General features: G+C 37.8%; 1 protein-coding gene across 1 annotated transcript in view; it reads left to right on the plus strand.

The window, feature by feature from the left end:
• The window catches only part of LOC133522490 (uncharacterized), a 52,818-nt gene that overhangs the window by 3,515 nt on the left and 30,340 nt on the right, over positions 1-18,963 (plus strand). Inside the window, exon 2 of the mRNA XM_061857841.1 lies at positions 18,352-18,503. Within this exon, the coding sequence (XP_061713825.1) occupies positions 18,366-18,503 (138 nt within the window). The 5' untranslated portion in view covers positions 18,352-18,365. The remainder of the gene's footprint in view (positions 1-18,351; positions 18,504-18,963) is intronic.

Consider the following 18,963-nt stretch of genomic DNA (forward strand, 5'->3'; position numbering starts at 1 on the left):
GTATTATCTTCGTAGTCGACATCTAGCATCGAGTAGCGGAATTATTAGTACTGCTACTGTTATCAACAAAAACAAGAGTGTCTACATGAGTACATAGATTATTTTGAATACCTGACCAGATTAGCAAATTCTGTCTGTACCATATCTCGCATGATAAAATACACAACACTGAATAAGTTTCTAGAAATTATATTGATGACATGCAAAATTGTAGTTGACCGAGGGCGTCACCAGCTACATAGCTACTAAAGGGCTAGGATAGGGGGGGGGGGGGGTAGTTCATATGGCCAAGGGGAGGGGCATACATTTAGTTATACATTTTTTCCTCCGGGCGGCCCCCTCCCCTTGGCGACGCATGTAGATGACCCTAGTGGTTGTTTATAAACAAACGATAAACAATTAGTAATAGTACTCGCTTTCAATTAATAAACACGAGTTTCCTTGAGTGATTAATTATACCAATTCTAATCGTATTATTTGTATTTATATTATACCTAATTATTATATGTGTACCTATTACTCCGTTATATAATGATAATAAATAAATATTATAGGACATTATTACACAAATTGACTTAAGTCCCACAGTTAGCTCAATAAGGCTTGTGTTGAGGGTACTTAGACAACGATATATATAAATAGTAACAAATACTTAAATACATAGAAAACACCCATGACTCAGGAACAAATATCCATGCTCATCACACGAACAAATGCTCTTAGAACCAGGATTTGAACCCGGGACCATCAGCTTCGTAGGCAGGGTCACTATCACTACCCACTAGGCCAAACCGGTCGTCAAATCCTAGAAGGACCAGGAGGTTGATGTAGGTACTGTTATTAAAGATAGGTATTTACATACAGATAAAATTTAAAAAAAAATGCAAATTAATTTTATTAGCTTACATGTACAAACAGCAACACTCTTAACTGCCCATCGGCGGACCTTATGCCTTTTGTAATAAGGTCCACCAATGGAGAGTTAACAGTGTGGCTGATGGTCTACCTTGTACGGTCGCCATCAGATATATCGGAGCGGCTGAAGTGCTCAAAAATATTCTCTTCAAGTGGCATATGTCGTTTTTGAGTTATTGGAATTTTGATTTTATTTCAAATAATACAATTTGAAATTTAAATGACATAATACCACTCCAAGGGTTATCTGAACACTTTCCCTAATGCCTTGACAATAGAGGTGTGTTCGATCTATCTAATGGCACTGTACCTTCTTTAGAGTCCATAGAGGCTAACGCTACTGGATGGCAGATTCTCTGGAGACAAAAACAATAAAGAATCCTAAACTTATAGGGTTAAAGTTGTCAGTTGTCAATTTCAGTGGCAGGACATGGCACATTAGCCGACGTTGTATTTGATATTAGAACTTTAATAAATAATCAAAACTAAGTTTGATAGTTGTTCTACCTGGGAAATGGTCGCCGGTATTTCGAAAATCGAGTACCTTCGTCTGTCTCTCTCAAATAAGGCAAGAACGAAAGAGACAGAGATCAGAGATTGCAGTTGCCTTCCTTACTCGTTAGAAATGCTTGTCTGCAAAGCAGGTACTAATATACAATACAATACAATACAATGCAATACAAATACTCTTTATTGCACACCTCAGAAACAATACAAATAATACAGCGCATTAAGAAGACGTAAACAACAGGCGGTCTACTCGCAAAAAAGCGATCTCTTCCAGGCAACCTTACATCATAAAGGAATAAGTATATCATAGATTCATAGAGCAGTATCATGCATGACTATCAACCAAAGATACATTGATTGCGTAAGATGTTTAAAATCTAAGATAATGTCGTGCTTCGAATTTGGCAGGTAAACGAGATGGCGCTGTACAGTTCCATACATTTTGCGCTCTGATTGTCAAAGGTTGACGATTGACAATTCAGTGTCCGCAAAACATGACGCAGTACAGCGCCATCTGTTTTTCAAACACAGGGTTTTTTTTTTTAACTTTACTTCTCTATTACAATAAATTCTCTGTGCTAACAACTAATTGTAATAAAAGCTGCATATTTACTTTAATTTAAAAGAGAAGACAAATGGAATAAAACAACCGTCATTAGTCATTAGTTTTTTCCAGAATCAGTAGGTATTTCACGTGTAGCCAGACATGTTCTTGACCAGTTTAAGAGCAATTCCTAGCTGAGCAACTTTTCAAATCTCGAATTTTTGAAGCTATGTTTCTGTCGCGCTGCGGTGGGCGGGAGCCGGAGCTATATAAGTGTGAGTGCGCGCACACAGACGCGAGACTCGTGCGCTCGCTCATTGCGCGCCGTTCCGTCGACATCGCCCGCGAGCCAGACGGAATTTATTCTGCGCTGCCCGACGCAAGTTGTTTTTGTTGTTACCACGTAATATTGTTTTTCATTTTTATATTATACTGTATCTATTACACCCTAATACCAAACACCCTATCACCTGTACTAAATGTATTTTACACCTATGATGACGAAATAATAAATGATTGATTGATATTAATTACCATATAGGTAAAAACTGCAAAAAATAATGATGTCTCAGCTTCGGTTGTCGTTGTACAGTCAAGTGCAAAAATATGTATCGAAAGAATCGTCTCATAAATATGGTACTACGCTCTTATTACACTGGAATGAGATGCTATGTGACATATTTTTGAGTAAGATGTGTACACCCATATTTTTACACTTGACTGTACCTATCCGTATCAGTAAGTTGGGAGTGATCATGGTGTGTTGTGAAATTTTGTAAGTAGGTATAAATATACCTATGGTTAAACTACAATCTATTTAACTTGTAGTACGATGGGGCTAAACTTGGGCCGCCTTATTGAAGAACGTATCGCAATGACAATCTGGGTAAAGTATGTTGGGATAATGCCGGACAATTTTGGGACCAATTGAGAGAACTCGTGAAAAAATGTTTTTTCGAGATCTCAACACGTGAAAGATTCTTGAAGTACGTAGCGAATCGTTAAATAATAACCGTAGATTCGGTCTGAATTTTGGTAATCTTCAATATAGAACGGTTTTAGCTTTGTACCTGTGTAAAGATGAGACATACTTTTTTTTAGGGTAACGAGTGTTTTGCCATCAAGGGAGAACATTGGATGGTGAAAAAAAGTTGCTTCTAATGGAAAGAGAATAAGGTATCACAAAGAAATAGGTCCGGTGTCTACCCTTTTGTATCCGATCTTAACCCTGATACAAAATTTGGTAAAATTGTGGCTCTCAAACTTTGATACCTATGTCATAAGGCAATTTGATAAGTAAACAATGTGCTAAGAAACTACTTATTGTACGGTTTACCCGAAGTAATAGAAAAAAACCACTAAAATAATAGATACGTTGCGAAGTTTTGACAATTTAAGATTTCGTGAACTGTACAGGTTTAGGGAAAGTGTAAATGTATTGTTTATTAAATGGAATGTACTGGAAGATATTAAGTACTTAAGTAGGAGGGACAAAAATCAAAATAAAAAATAATCGTGCCCAGTCATTTTTAATGAAGGTCGCCAAAAAAATAAGAATCAAACTTAGAAATCAAAAAGACTAAGTAGTTCTTTAAAAAGGTCAAGGTCACTGAGAGCCCATCTTGAAGTATGGAAAATAATTAAAATTGCGATTTTGTTGGTTTAATTTTGCAATATATAGTTGATATACAATCTTTTTTTTTTGATAAAATGTAAGGATCGTATGTAAAGAGTAAAGTAAATAATTAAATATATAGGAAAAGAGAGCCCTCTTGAAGCATTTTAAGGAAACTAATTTCGAAGCCCTATCTCTATTTTGTATCCGAAACTAGCAATGTATGTATGCGTGCACATCTACATATGCATCCGTATGTGTAGGTACTTTATTGCGAAAAATTGCTTATTTGCTATCTATTTTACTCGATTTTGTTATAAATTTCAACATGTATCATCATCCCTATACAATATAAATACTCTTTATTGCACACCTCAATAAATGAAAACAATACAAAAGAAAACATACACATAAGCACAGGTAAACAACATGCGGTCTTATCGCTAAAAGGCAACCTTTGGGTTGCGGAAATTAAAAAAATTACATTGTCAGTAACCGTCGCGCTGGTAGTGGTACTGGATAAAAATAATGGTACGAAAGTGTGATCAAGAAAACAATAAATGTGATAATTAAGGTTAGTAGGTAAATTGAAGAAAATTTAAAGTTTGATAATCACTGCTGTTTTTTAAATAGGTAAAGATCTGATTGTTTCTGGTCCGATCTTTACCTGGAAGGGTCAAGATCGGATATCGGTCTACAGCAGTGCTAGGTCTGTTAACACAATTACAAAAACAAACACAGTTTCATCACAATACGCAAAATAAATTACAGAGCGAAGATCGGATAGAAGGAAGAATTCGCGAAATTTACCTTGCTCTCTGTGATTGCACATAGCACTGTGATGGGGTCACGTTCGCCGGGGCGGGCGTGGCCTCATACAACTCCCTTGTTCCAGACGGGAGCAAGGGTTTCCTAGTTAGCTCAGAGGAGAGAGAGGGTGCAGGGTGAGACAAAGAAACCAAAGTTAATGCTGTAACACAAATCGGCGGGCTTTTATGCCGGTTTATTATAAAATAAAGGTTTCTTAAATCTAGATGTCCTAGGCTAGGTACGACGCGGGGGATGATTCTAATTTATAGCAACAGGATTACAGGACGGCGCGGACCCTAAGCTACTCGCGAGTTTTGGGATCGGTATCCCCTAAGAGTGAAGGGGCGGTTTTGACGGGAGCGAGATAGTATAGGGGTGGATACCCCGGGTGCCCTCACGCGTCTGTAAACACGCCGGCACAACCGGGATAAGGAATCGGGAAGGGGTACGTACTCCAGGTGCCTTCACGCGTCTGAAAACGCGCCGGCTCGACTGGGCTACGGGGTCAGGAAGGGTACGTACTCCAGGTGCCTTAACGCGTCTGTAAACACGCCGGCTCAACTGGCCTACGGGAATCAGGAAGGGTAGGGTGGCTAGGGACCGGGAGCCATAACGCGTCTGAAAACACGCCGGCTCGTACCGGGAGAGCAGCGGTCCTCACAGCAGAAGGCGGTGAGAGCGACTGCCTGCTATCTAGGCGACCGCGCTGGCTTTTATAGTGCGCGGCTCGCGGGGCGCGGGCGGGGGCAGCGACTCTCAGTCGCTCGGCGGCCGGCATGCGGCGCGATGGGGAGCTCGGGACAGATCACGCGGCGGTGGCGTGGTATTGTGATGCGTGGCTGCGCGCGCCATCACAGCACAAGCCCGACTCCCTGAGCGACGCGGGGACACTGACAGTCGAGGCGCAATGAAATGGCGTCTTACACAATGTTGTCAACATTAAAAAATAAAGCCAAATTAGGGGGAAATGAATGTCCTACGTTCTTCACCCGCATCCGGTATTTACCCAACATACCTTAATCGTTGAACCGCCGCATTTCAAAATGGCCCTTATTTTGATATCGGCTAGCCGTAATGTAATACGGCGGATTATACAATACGACTGCGATACTTATATATAAATCCCCTCGTCAATGTAATTTCATTAAATTTGCTATCTAGTGGCAAACATCAAAGTAGTTATCTTTTACTTGTGACGCACAAGTGTGAGCAATGTAAAATACTATATTTCTAAAAAAAATTGCCTACTACGTAATAAAAGAAAATGTGATTATTAAATTATAATACGAAAGGTGGTCAAATCGCAAAATGCTGTCGTTTTATTTAAAATAATGAAATAATTAGACCAGTTCCGAAAGTACCGGGAAATCCCGGTTCTTTAAAACAGTACCGGTTCTGCAATCCCTAATAAGGATGTTATGCCCATCACTATTCCTTCTGTGTACGTATATTTAGAAACTGTCTCCGCCTCCAATTCGTGCGATAAGGACAACTGCAGCTCGGACCGAAATTCACTCGCAAAAAACTCAAAAATCGAGGTTTCGCTCTCGACTGTTTCCTCCTCCAAAACGCAACTAATCATTATGAAATTTTGGAAATTGCAAGAGGAAGAAATAATCTATGCCGCTATGTTTTGCTTTTTTGGATATTTTTTGTCATATTTGTATACTGTGCCTTTTTTTACAGCCAATTCAATTTAGCCGTTTTTGCGATTTTCGAGGCGCTGTATCTTTCTTCAAAATAAAATAATCCAAAAAAGCAAAACATAGCGGCACAGATATTGATGATATTGATCTTATTTGAAAAAATCACTGCTCTAGGTTAAAAATCCAGGGAGGAATCAGTCGAGAGCGTTTGTATGGAAAAATCGCAACTAGGAATTCCTCTTAAGTAAATACGCTCCAGTGGTCAGGTGGCGGCACCATTTGCCTAGTCGGTCGCCACTGATAAAGTGACCGTGACATAGTGACAGAGACAGATAATGATTTGTTGACTTTTCTGGTACTATTTACGGTGTTTGACAAGCGTTCGGTCTATCTTTGGTTATAGGCACCCGTGCTTGAAGGGTCTGCCATCTTGTGACCTAAATTGAAAACTTAGACTTGACTAATGGTGCTCCCACACTGGCAGTTATATAACATCATGTGACAGGGACACAATGAGAGTACTGATAGTGTTATATTATGTTGGCCCCGTCACACAATGTTATAAAACGTTATATAATACGAGTATTTAGTCCTGATATTTGTTCCTGAGTCATGGATGTTTTCCATGTATTTAGTATTTGTATATTATATTATTATATCGTTGTCTGAATACCCACAAGCCTTCTTGAGCTTACTGTGGGGAATGGCATAGTTCCTATAATATTTATTTATTTATAACAACCAGTGTAGACTACACGTGGACTTTACTTACGTGGGCGACGTCATAACAAAACTCAAATGGGAGTTGTGTTGGCCTGGTCATTTTGCCAGGTAGAGTGGACTTTGGTCCACAATGAAGACGGATTGGTGGTCGCTTTCCGATGAAAGGAGCACCTGGTGTCCGTGAGCTCGTTGGGTGCTCGACATTCGGCAGATCGCGGGGCACTTCTGGAGACTAGCTCAGGACTGGAGTAAGTGATCCAGATGTAGAGCAGAGCCCAACTGGGGAAGTACTTACAGAAAACCGCAGCCAAATAACACTAGACCCTAATCATAGTGTTGTGTTCCTGCCGGTGAGTAAGGTTGCCAGAGCTCAACGAGGGGGGAGGGGTTTAGGTTCGGCAACGCGCATGTAACTCATCTGAAGTTGCAGGCGTACATAGGCTACGGAGACTGCTTACCATCAGGCGGGCCGTATGCTTGTTTGCCACCGACGTAGTATATAAAAAAAAGTGAGAGAGCTTACACGAAGAGAGGCCTATACTCAGCACATGCCGACCATAGGCTGAAATGATGATGATGAGTTGAACCTACATGTGTAGAATGATTCAGCCGTGATATCTACTCAGATCACTTGAGTAGACAACCCAGGCCAATTTTGGCACATTTAGTTTATAACCTGGAAAAGGACATAGGATGATATGTTTTGTTTTACCCAGGGAATCCCTTACGGGGGAGTGCAATGGGGGTTACAATTTAGTATGTTTAGTGTGACAACTTAGACAAAGGCTCCGGCAGAGATGAGTAAAACATACTAAAATCTATAAATAGAGCTATTGGAGTCCAGGGGCCACAGAAAACAAATACCTACGTCAACATTATAGTGATTCTCTTGATGACTCTCCCGCCCGATTCCGGTTTTTCCCACGAAAAATAAAGATTCAACGCATTTGTTTGCCGTTAGATAGCGAAATCGAAACCGGTGCGAATTAGGTTTTATAAATACGATAGTTAGTTTGATAGTAACTAAATAAATTCAGAATCAAGTGTTGTTTGTCTACAATAATGCGTGTTTATGTTTTTCTACGTTTGTTTTCGTAAAACTTGGCTGCGCGCCAGATCTCCTGGTGCAAAGAAATATTTAGGTCATTATAATTAGTTGTTACGTACTTAATTTGTTTTGAATTGTAACGTCGAGGATGATTTAAACTGCAATAAAAGAATATCAGTGCGGGTTTAATGATAATGTTGGTTATATTTATCGAAAAAAAAGGGTATGGTATGGTATATTGGGATCTTTGGAATGCAACAGAGAAAGCGCTAAAATAGGAGGAATGGTCAATACGGATAAGTGTAGCTACGGGGTAAGTGTAACTGGCCTTCATGTTGCGTAAACTATTTTAAATTTTGATACTGGTATGATCAGTTGTCATGAGCAAATAAACGATCAATTCAAATTAAGTCGTACATGTGTCGTTGTGAAGCAAATTGTGAGACTATCGTCATTTTGAAATCTGTATTTTTTTAAATACAAGTTGCAGTTCACACGATGCACTTCGATCTATAAAAATCTAAGAAAATTCGTCAAATCCGTTAATTCTGAATAGGAGTATCAAATAAGGTCCGACCGAGAACGCTTTTTGGGTTTCGGCCGAGAACGAGACCGAGACCGAGATTCAATGGCATTCCCGGCCGAGACCGAGACCGAGACCGAGAATTTATAAAAAAGAAGAAAAAACACGAATTTTGCACTAAAAATGTTTCAATAGTCGAAATTCGACGATTTATCAGAAAAAAGTTATCATAATCAATTCTTAGCGCTATTCAATAGTATTTTTGAGCTTCCGTAAAAACGAAACCCTTATAGTTTTGTCACCTCTGTTTGTTTGTCCGTATGTCATTTTACTCGAAAACTATACGATATATTTTATTACGAATTTGGAAAGTAGGTGTATTATGTGAATCGCTAATTAGTACTTTAGAAAAAAAAATCAAGGGGGCACTCCATACATGTAACTAAAAGTAAAATTTCAAATAAAAGTAACATGTGGCACATCATTAGATAGGTCTTTAAAAATAACAACATTGCTAAAAACTTTTTTTGATTAAATATTTTGGAAATAATTACTCTGAAAGCCAAAAATAGTGTGACCGGGAGAGCAACAAATCGGAAAAAATTAAGTAATAAAAGCTTAATCATCTGATCTTCTGATTAAAACGACGCGACGTAAGTGCCACCAACATACGCTCTTTTTCTTGTACGGCTTTTTGTATTGCATGAAGGTAGGGAACCTTCCATTATGCGTGGCCCGACACGCACTTGGCCGGGTTTTTCAGTACGAATGTGCACAAAAAGAGGTACAATAACAATGATTAAAATGAAACAGTTCTATATTATAACCCAAAAAAGATAATATTTCAGCGTTACGGTCCGTTAAACTGTGACGACGCTCGTCGTTAAACTGGCCAGCCTTACTAAAAAGTTGTTCGCTGGCCACATAAGCCACATCAAAAGAAAACCAACATATGACCCAACAACCACACCGCGAGTTTCGTCAAAATTGTATTGAATAGCATCCGCAAAGTTCACACGAAATTATGTCTAATTTTCCACAACAGTAATCCGCCACCGGTATCGTATTGTACTCACCTACTGCTATGCTTTTTCCCGTAAACGCAAATATATTAAGTATCAAAATATCCAGTGTCATCTTCCACTCATATCAAGTTAATTTAAGTTACATCTCGATAACAATATATACAATATACACTCATTTATTAACTCTTCCGCAATAACAACAACCTCAAAACGAAGAGAACCAAATGAACAAGTCATTACTTGCAACCGCGCCTGTCCGATTCCAGTATTTGATAAGTAATTGGCCTAAAATGTAGGTACGAAACCAATCACAATCATCAAAAAAGTCACACCAACCGGGCGATGCAACCAACGGGTGGATTAGAAACGGACGCTCGTGCGCGATAAATTCAAATTCAACAATGGCTAGCTCATTGCTTAGTTCATATGCTCATAGCTCGGTTCCTGCCGAGACCGAGATCTCGGCTTGATTTTTGGCCAAGAATGCCGAGACCGAGACCGAGACCGAGATCTCGGTCGGACCTTAGTATCAAATATGCTTTTTTTTTCAAGTTATTCTTATTATTCCTCTAAAATGATTAAAAATAAGAGTTGTACATGCATTTAAAAATGTAACCTAAATAGTGAGTGATTGCGAAACGTGTGTCTATTTCACTTGAGGCAAGTGTGACTGTATGATACACTTGCCCGGTATCAGGGATCGTAAACAATTATTTGTTATATTATTAATGATATAATGTAAAACAGTAAAATCTTGCTAAAAATCGTTAGGTTTTGTTCAATAATAAAATCTTTAATAAAAGAGAGGCTGTGGAATGAGCTCCCTGCAGAGGTTTTCCCGAGGGTATACAGTATGGGGTTCTTCAAAAAAAAGAGTGTACAGGTTTTTAAAGGGTCGGCAACGTGCATGTAACACCTCTGGAGTAGCAGGCGTTCATAGGCTTCGGTGACTGCTTACCATCAGGCGGGCCGTATCCTTGTTTGCCACCGACGTGGTATTAAAAAAAAGAACTTTCTTAAAAATGCATAAAAAAACTTTTATTTATTTATCCATATTACAAACAACAAATAATTAAAATATTTACACAAATTAATTAAATAAAAAAAATATATATTAAAAAACGGTTTTCCACCCCAGCCAGGAACACATGCCACAGTTACCCCGGATTTTATTTTATCATAAATGATAATAACTAACTATGTATATTATATAGATACAAATTAATGAATTATGATCGTTTATTATCATGGTTATTACGTTTTAAAATTAAAAAGCGGCCAAGTGCGAGTCGGACTCGCCCATGAAGGGTTCCGTACCATTTATGACGTATTAAAAAAACTACTTACTAGATCTGGTTCAAACCAATTTTCGTTGGAAGTTTGCATGGTAATGTATATCATATATTTTTTTTTAGATTTTTCATTCCGTTATTTTAGAAGTTACAGGGGGGGGGGGACACACTTTTTTTCACTTTGGAAGTGTCTCTCGCGCAAACTATTCAGTTTAGAAAAAAATGATATTAGAAACCTAAATATCATTTTTGAAGACCTATCCTTAGATATCCCACACGTATGGGTTTGATGAAAAAAAATTTTTTTTTTAATTTTTATGACGTATTAAAAAAAAACTACTTACTAGATCTCGTTCGAACCAATTTTCGGTGGAAGTTTGCATAGCAATGTATATCATATATTTTTGTTAGATTTTTCATTCTGTTATTTTATAAGTTACGGGGGGGGGGACACACTTTTTACCACTTTGGAAGTGTCTCTCGCGCAAACTATTCAGTTTAGAAAAAATGATATTAAAAACCTCAATATCATTTTTAAAGACCTATCCATAGATACCCCACACGTATGGGTTTGATGAAAAAAGATTTTTCGAGTTTCAGTTCTAAGTATGGGGAACCCCCAAAATTTATTGTTTTTTTTCTATTTTTGTGTAAACATCATAATGCGGTTCATAGAATACATCTACTTACCAAGTTTGAACAGTATAGCTTTTATAGTTTCGGAAAAAAGTGGCTGTGACAGAATCGGACAGACAGACGGACATGACGAATCTATAAGGGTTCCGTTTTTTGCCATTTGGCTACGGAACCCTAATAAGGGTTCCGTTTTTGCCATTTGGCTACGGAACCCTAAAAAGGGCTTTCTGGCATGCATTAACAATGCAGTTACACTTACCTCATTTTGCTGGGGAAGTGTGACTCTGACGCTACTTTCATTGAAGACATTAAATACCATCTAGTAATCATCAAAATAACATAAAACACATTGTTTCCAGCTACAGTTGAACCGTACCGTATTGTACCTTAGGGCAGTGTTTGAAATCCAACTTTATGATCTTGATTTATCCGTTCAAAGTTATCTTTTACAAAAGTATGTCACACTTACCCATATTGACCTTAATTTGATTTGATTGTGAAGAGGGAAATAAACATTTCTAAACCAAATATAACATACCTACAGTCAGCAGACGCAATAGTTACTTAAGCAGATGAGGTGTTCAAAAATGTCTAGAACACCTCTTTCGTTTGGTATTGGTAACCAATAATAGGGTCACGGCACGGCACATTGGAATGCATAGTTTAAAACGTCACTGGCTGCCGCCTCTGACGTCTCCACGTTTGAACAAATTGCGAGTATATAAAATAGAAACTTAGGGCGTCGCACAATCTTGATCGACTCCTTCATCCTTTGATTTAATTACCCAAGTCGTGTCATCACGTCTGCCTCAAAGAGAGTCAATTAGTGATTACAAATTTCCATTGCAACGTCGCTGACATACATATTTCGCTGTCATTAACTCCCAATGTTAGTCTTCGTTTTCTATAGCATCCTTGATCTAATTATTCCAAGTTTTTTGGAAGAACGTTTTCCTTTCCAAAGTGATAGGGGCCATTTCGATTTATCAATTCATCTTCCTTTGTACGGTCGAGGAAATTGATTCTTTAGCAATTTACGGTTCACTTTACATTACAGCTCTTAGCATAAGTAATACGTACAACCATATTTACTTGAACCGCAAATTGCTAAAGAATCAATTTCCTCGACCGTACAATGTGCGGGGTTCTGGGTTAGGCGTCTGTCGTCTTTCATTCATCCTCTCTTCTATCTAGCGACCTATAAAATTTTACATGTGCAAAAAGAAATATTTTATTGTGGTGCTGATGTTATGTATTATATTCTCACAAGATTTGGTATTTCTACTTCCGTTTTGATAAGGCAAATCTGAACGAACGAAAATGTTATCACTTATCAACTCTGTCACTGTTAACAGGTTATTGACCTCTCATTATAAATGGCGCCACGATGAACACATCAACTCAATACGACAAGGTCCTTACGTCACTGCATCCGAGGCGGCCTTGGCAATGATCTGCCGAAGTGCCGAATCATTTGAATTGTGTATGCGTTGATTGTCATTATATATTAACAAACATATCGCCTCGGTAGGACCACTGTACGTCTGGTCTAAAATTACTTACAATGATTACTGGTCTAGAGGGCGATATATACTGGGAAAGAGCTTATAATACAGACAATATTTTTGTATTAGTGTATTTTAGTATGTAGGCGTCGTCTAAAACAAGGTCGCAAGAAAAATGAGGCATTTGAGGCTCATTTTGCGTACAATTGACTGTTGAAATACAGCGTTTGCTCTCGTAATTTGTATTCTCTGTAGTTTTGTGTGTTTATGCTAGTTTTGGAGTGATCATTTTGTAGTTTAAATTTGGATGCCATCGTGATCGGTAGTGTGTAATAATTTGTGAAGAAGTATTCTGTTTGTCAATTGCAGCGTAGAGCCTAATAGTAGTGTTCAACCACTGAAGTAATAAAAATATTCAGTGTTTCAATAGAACTTGATTCTGATAATTTTGATAAAAGTGAATTATTCTGCAAAGGTAATTTTAAATAAGAACACGTTCGAAGGGCTGCCCTTTGGACCCTTTATTTTTTATTTACATATTAATACTTTATAGTATTCGTGGACATCTTTTATTGGCTTTCTGTGTTGTATCTTTAAGTTGAGTATGTTTATAATTTGTATTGCTGCTGAAGCCCGAAATGAACGAAACTGAAATGTAATACTTTATATTGCAATGAAAGACGGTTAATTGGCGAACCATACTTTTTCTTAAAATTTCACTATAGTCTATTGGTTCAATTTGGTGCTATGGTGCTTACGTTTCACCGACTTATAGTCTGATAGTCTGGGCTAAAGATTCAAACTGAATAAAATGTAAAATTAATATTTCGTCAAGAAGATTAGGTTAGGCTTAGGCTTTACATGAATGTTGACATTTCGTGTTGAGGGATGCCTCAAATTAAGGATTTCAGAGTGATCTTGAATTAAGGATTTCAGTGTTGAAATGTTGTGTATAAAACAAAAAGCTATTTTTTATTTTCCTATTGCATAAAACCAGAGGGTATACTTTTTGGTTCAAGTTATTATTATTATTGCGAGCCTGTAGTGTCCTACTGTGGGCAAAGCCCACTCCCACGTGCATTCTGTCCCGTTCTGTTTGTCTGTTGATCAGCTGTGTAACTCATCTACCATAATAGCTTAGAATCGGTTAGATAGTAAAAAATACAAATAATAGACATTTCTATTGCCGGTATAACCAGAACCGCTAACACCGCAAAAAAAAAAAGATATTACCTATTAAATAAAGTTGCGACTGGGTACTTTATAAGTGGTATGCTAATAACTAAACTTTGATCTTCGAATACTTACAAATTTCGATTTCAAATCATTGTACCTTTAGTGTATGCGTACTAGAGATGCAACGAATATTCGGCCATTATTCGGTATTACGATATTACGTTAACACGTAGATAACGGCAAACGAGGGGTATAAAAAGTAACAAACTACAAGTCAGACTACCGTTATATTCATAGATAGTAATACAAAAAGATGAGAAAAATAATACAAAATATTTTTTTACACACACGACGAAATCCAACGCACCGCAATGTCGTGCAGAATAAGCGCAATTTCTATCAATGACTGCCTACAGCGAGTAATAAGTTGCAACTTGCACGCGCATGCACGCGCGCGTTCGAATTTACTTCATTTTAGGTAAAACTTCTTGCCGATTATTCGGCTATTCGGCCGATGGCCCTACCGAATATTCGGTATTCGGCCAAGCCACTATTCGTTGGATCTCTAATGCGTATATACCCGTGCCATACCTACTCCGTCTCAAATTTCGCATTTCGCTGACGTTAAACGTCAACGTTCTTCAACGCTACAAAAATGCTCCGCGTTCTTCCGCGTTGCAATTAAATTACTACCTAATCTCAATCTTCCCTGAACTTGAATGAAGTGGTGGGGGGATAACGCATGGAGTAGTAACGACAGTTTTTGACCGACCGCTGATTGGGTTGCACCGGTATCGGTACATACTAATGAATCACCACGATCGCGGCCGTCGATCGAAGTCTCGGCTGCTGGAGCTCGCGCTATTGTCTTTGAGGAAAAAGAATTTAAATAGAAGTAAATAATTGTTGTTATTATTAAAACTTAAACAGCAGATTCAATACAACAACAAATCCTCTTTATTGCACAACCTCTGAAAATAATGTACATGGAAACACATAAAAAACATGAAGATAGAGGTAAACAACAGGCGGCCTTATCGCTACAGAGCGATCTCTTCCAGACAACCTTTAGGTAGTGGAGAACTGAAACTTAAATTAACTAATTAGGAGGTGCAAAAAAACTAAATAGCAAACTAAAATACCCTTAAAATTTAAGTCTACAACAGTAAGACAATACATATACATACACACTACTTACATAATTATATACCTACATATATACATATATACAATACTATATAATTCTTGCCAAAAGTGATTGCCAGATTCAGTTTAGTTCGATAGATAATTTTATTGCAAATCAAGTCTGGATTATGGCCTTGAGTAAGAGTGAATCGTTTCGTGTATTTTGTTTGTTTTTGTGATCGAGATCTTAGTGTGCCTTTCAGAAACCGTAAGTTTATAACCGTTGCTTAGAAGCAGTTTTTTATGTAATCAAGTTTGAGCTTGTTTGTGATGAAAAATCATGTGGTATTTTTATTTATTTCATTTTGGGACTTAGAATTACCATAAAACTCTCATTTACCGATCTAAAAATCGTGGCAAATTGATTTTTAATCCAAGTTTTATTGCAAACTAAGCTTTTGTCAAGTTTTTGTTTTGTTTTTTTTGTTTTGAATTTTTTTTTTCTAAGAACCAGTTTTGTGCATTTCAATTAGTGTTTTAGCACTTACATACATAAAAGCTGCTCATTAGTTACTGTATATTTACGATACAGACTGGTGGCTGTTGATAACCTGCCCTGTTTCTTATTTTGTTAGTGTGGGTCAAATCTAGGAAGCCAAACTTGACCCACTTCCCGATTTGGGGTTGTTAGAATTGTCTCAATGAGTACTTATTAGTTACATGTGGAAAGAAAAGTACAGTCAGCAATAAACGCTTGTACCAAATGTGTTTTTTTTTTGCTAAAAACCTATTCGTTTTTATTTTCCTATACTATTCTATTCTTTGGATATGAAGTCGTTACGCTAATAATTATAATGCAATAATTCTAATTGGTCAGGTAACAAAAAATAATTTGGATTTAGTTAACAATATTATTCTGACGACAAACTGTTTTTAGTTAGTGATGCATCTTATGGACAATGTAAAATGTTATTATTATTTAATAATGACCTTGACAGTCTAGACATGCATAATCAATGTCAGGAATAGGTAGGCTCTTGAATGCAAACCTTATAATTATGGTATTTACGGCTGGTAATAAAATAACGTTTTAGATGACTAAATCGCATATGAATGCCGGGGAATTAAAAAAAGTTATTTTTGTGGTTGGCTTTTGAAATTTCGATCTATCGGTGTTGTGAGTTGTATACACATTTTGTAAAGTTAGCTGCAATATCTTGCACAGGAAAGAGTATGGGACTGGGGCAGAAGAAATTACCAGTTTTAGGATCTCAAAGAGTCGCAAATGTTGTTTTCGGTGGTCTAAGAACTTTAAATGTGCTTTTTTTTGTCTCTTGAAGAGCCGCAATCATACATTAAAAGAGCCGCATACGATTCGCGAGCCGCGGTTTGCCGACCCTTGGACTAGGGTATAGCAAAGAGAATTGAGTGTAATAGAGAGGTAAAGTCTAAGAAAAAAAACGTGCCCCTTAGTTTGACATCGAAGACAGATGGCGCTGTACTGCGCCATATGTTTTGCGGTCACTGAATTGTCAAACGTCAACTTCTGACAATCAGCGCCGGGCCTTTTGGCGCCTTTTGACAAGGAGCTGTACAGCGCCATCTCGGTTATCTGTCAAATTTGAAGCACAAAATTATCTTAGATTTTACGCATCTTACTCAATGTATCTTTGGGTATAGTATAGAACAGGGGTCGTCAAACTTTTTAGAAAGAGCCAAACAGAAAAATTACCAATAATTGTAGCTCCAAGAGCCACAACTGTTGTATTTTGTGTGGCTTAAAGAGCCGCAATTGTACCTCCAAAGAGCCGCGGTTTGTAACCCCTGGTATAGAACATTGTCTGACGATGAAGTAAAAAACAGCAGGAGTAGCGCATTGAAATCGCTATTTCTTAAAGAATGCGCGAACCAAAAAGAAATCAACACTCTAAAATGCGGATTTTACTAGATCGCAAAAGCGCGGATTCATTGGCAAAAGACCTGGAAAGTGCGCCACCTAATTCACGCCGACAAAGGTAACAATACAAAGCCAATTGCTGCATTCAATCATACCTAAAGTTCGTATTCTGGTCCAGGAGATGACATGGTGTAATTGCTGTATAGGCCGTAACTTAACTACCCTTTATGACGTGGCATTTAAAGCAACGCGGCTTTTAGCGCGTAATATAAAATGGCGTAATTGTTTCGATGTTGTTATTTATATCTTTCTTTTCTCTTGCGCTGAAAGTGGCGAGGCAGATTAAAAGTGATTCTATTAGTAATTAAAATTTGATTATCAATGGATTCGTATAAAATCCATGATATTTAAGCCCCGATTCCATATATAAAGTTCCTTTTACCTATATTGTTAATTGGACGTACCCTCAAAAATACAATACAAGTATACTTACGAGTAATATATACTTAGTCATGTTTTGTATATTTTACTTCCTCGTATTCAAAATTTAAAGTAGAGTTAACTCGGGTCAAAGGCACTTATTCCGACTAGAACTATTGGCGCTCGTACGAAAGGGATGGGGGCCTTTCATTTCATCCTTTGATTAACAATTAACAACACTATTTATCTACCAGAATTTCTTAATGAAACTAGTATTAGTACTCTGACATTGGGGACCTTTTACATCTCCAGATTTAATGTATTTTTAACCATAGGGACTATACATCTCTATTGTATTGTAGTAATTATTTATTTTTTGTTGTTGCTGTTGTATTTATAAATATTGTTATGTATTTTTCATGTCACTATATGATGTTACTATAATGTTGTACTGACTTGTAAAAGAGCCCTTGAGGCCTACTTGCAGAATATTTTTTTGAATTTTGATTTTTTGAATTTTTAGTAGGGTTGCTAGGGCATAGTCGAAAAAACGTTAGTTACTTTCTATTTCTAGTAAAAGTTTTTCGATACGAGTATATGAGATAAGGATAAAGACTTCTTCGTCCCCAATTCGTCAGATCGATCTGTAGTTTCAGCACGTAATCTGCACGCTGCCTACAATTTAGTCTGCTTTCCTCTACGGTTGTCTGTGGTACATAAAACCTGATGTTATTAGGTTCCTTTTATTACATCAAGTTTTTCTTTTGTGCAAAAGCAGAAATAAATAAATAAAATCGGTACGAAGGAAATTTGGATTGAGTAGAAAATTGGCCAATCGAATAGTCATTTTACATCTACTGGAGAACAGAAATTAGTCTCGAACGTGTCTGAACATTTGAGTTAAATACCACTGACATAACACGGCAATTTGTTGGTTCCAGATGCCTCTAACACCATGGACAAAAGAAACCGCTCCCTGCTGCAGCTGCACCAGCACGACATCGTCCGGGACCTTGACGTCACCTATATTATAGACAAGCTGTACCAGGAGAACGCCATCTCCAACGAGGACATCGAGCACATATCCAACTTGGTCAGTTTTCTCATAGTCTCTTAGTTTTAATGTTAAAATAGATAAAGAACTTGAATTTGCACCGAATAGTCTCTAAATGGCGCGGGCTTCCCAAAAGAGCCATAGGAAGAATTAATCAGAGACCTTGACATTACCTATGTAGTCGCTGCGATGGACACTATCTCGTACAGCACAGTTGGTAAGTATTTTTATGGTGATTGGGAGATATAATAACTCAACAAAGGTGACAAAAGAAGCCGTTCCTTGCTATAGCCGCACCAGCACGACATCGTCCGGGATCTGGATGCCACCTACATTATAACCAAGCTGTACGAGGAAAACGCCATATCCAACGAGGACATCGAGCACAAACACCCCCCCCTTCATTCTCGATAGATCCAACCAGTAGATCCAAGATGGATCTAGTGAGAATTTTTTTATTCGTTAGATCTAACTTCTCCAACTTGGTAGGTGTTAATAT

This window comes from Cydia pomonella, chromosome 11 (assembly GCF_033807575.1).
Source record: "Cydia pomonella isolate Wapato2018A chromosome 11, ilCydPomo1, whole genome shotgun sequence".
Lineage (NCBI taxonomy): Eukaryota > Metazoa > Arthropoda > Insecta > Lepidoptera > Tortricidae > Cydia > Cydia pomonella.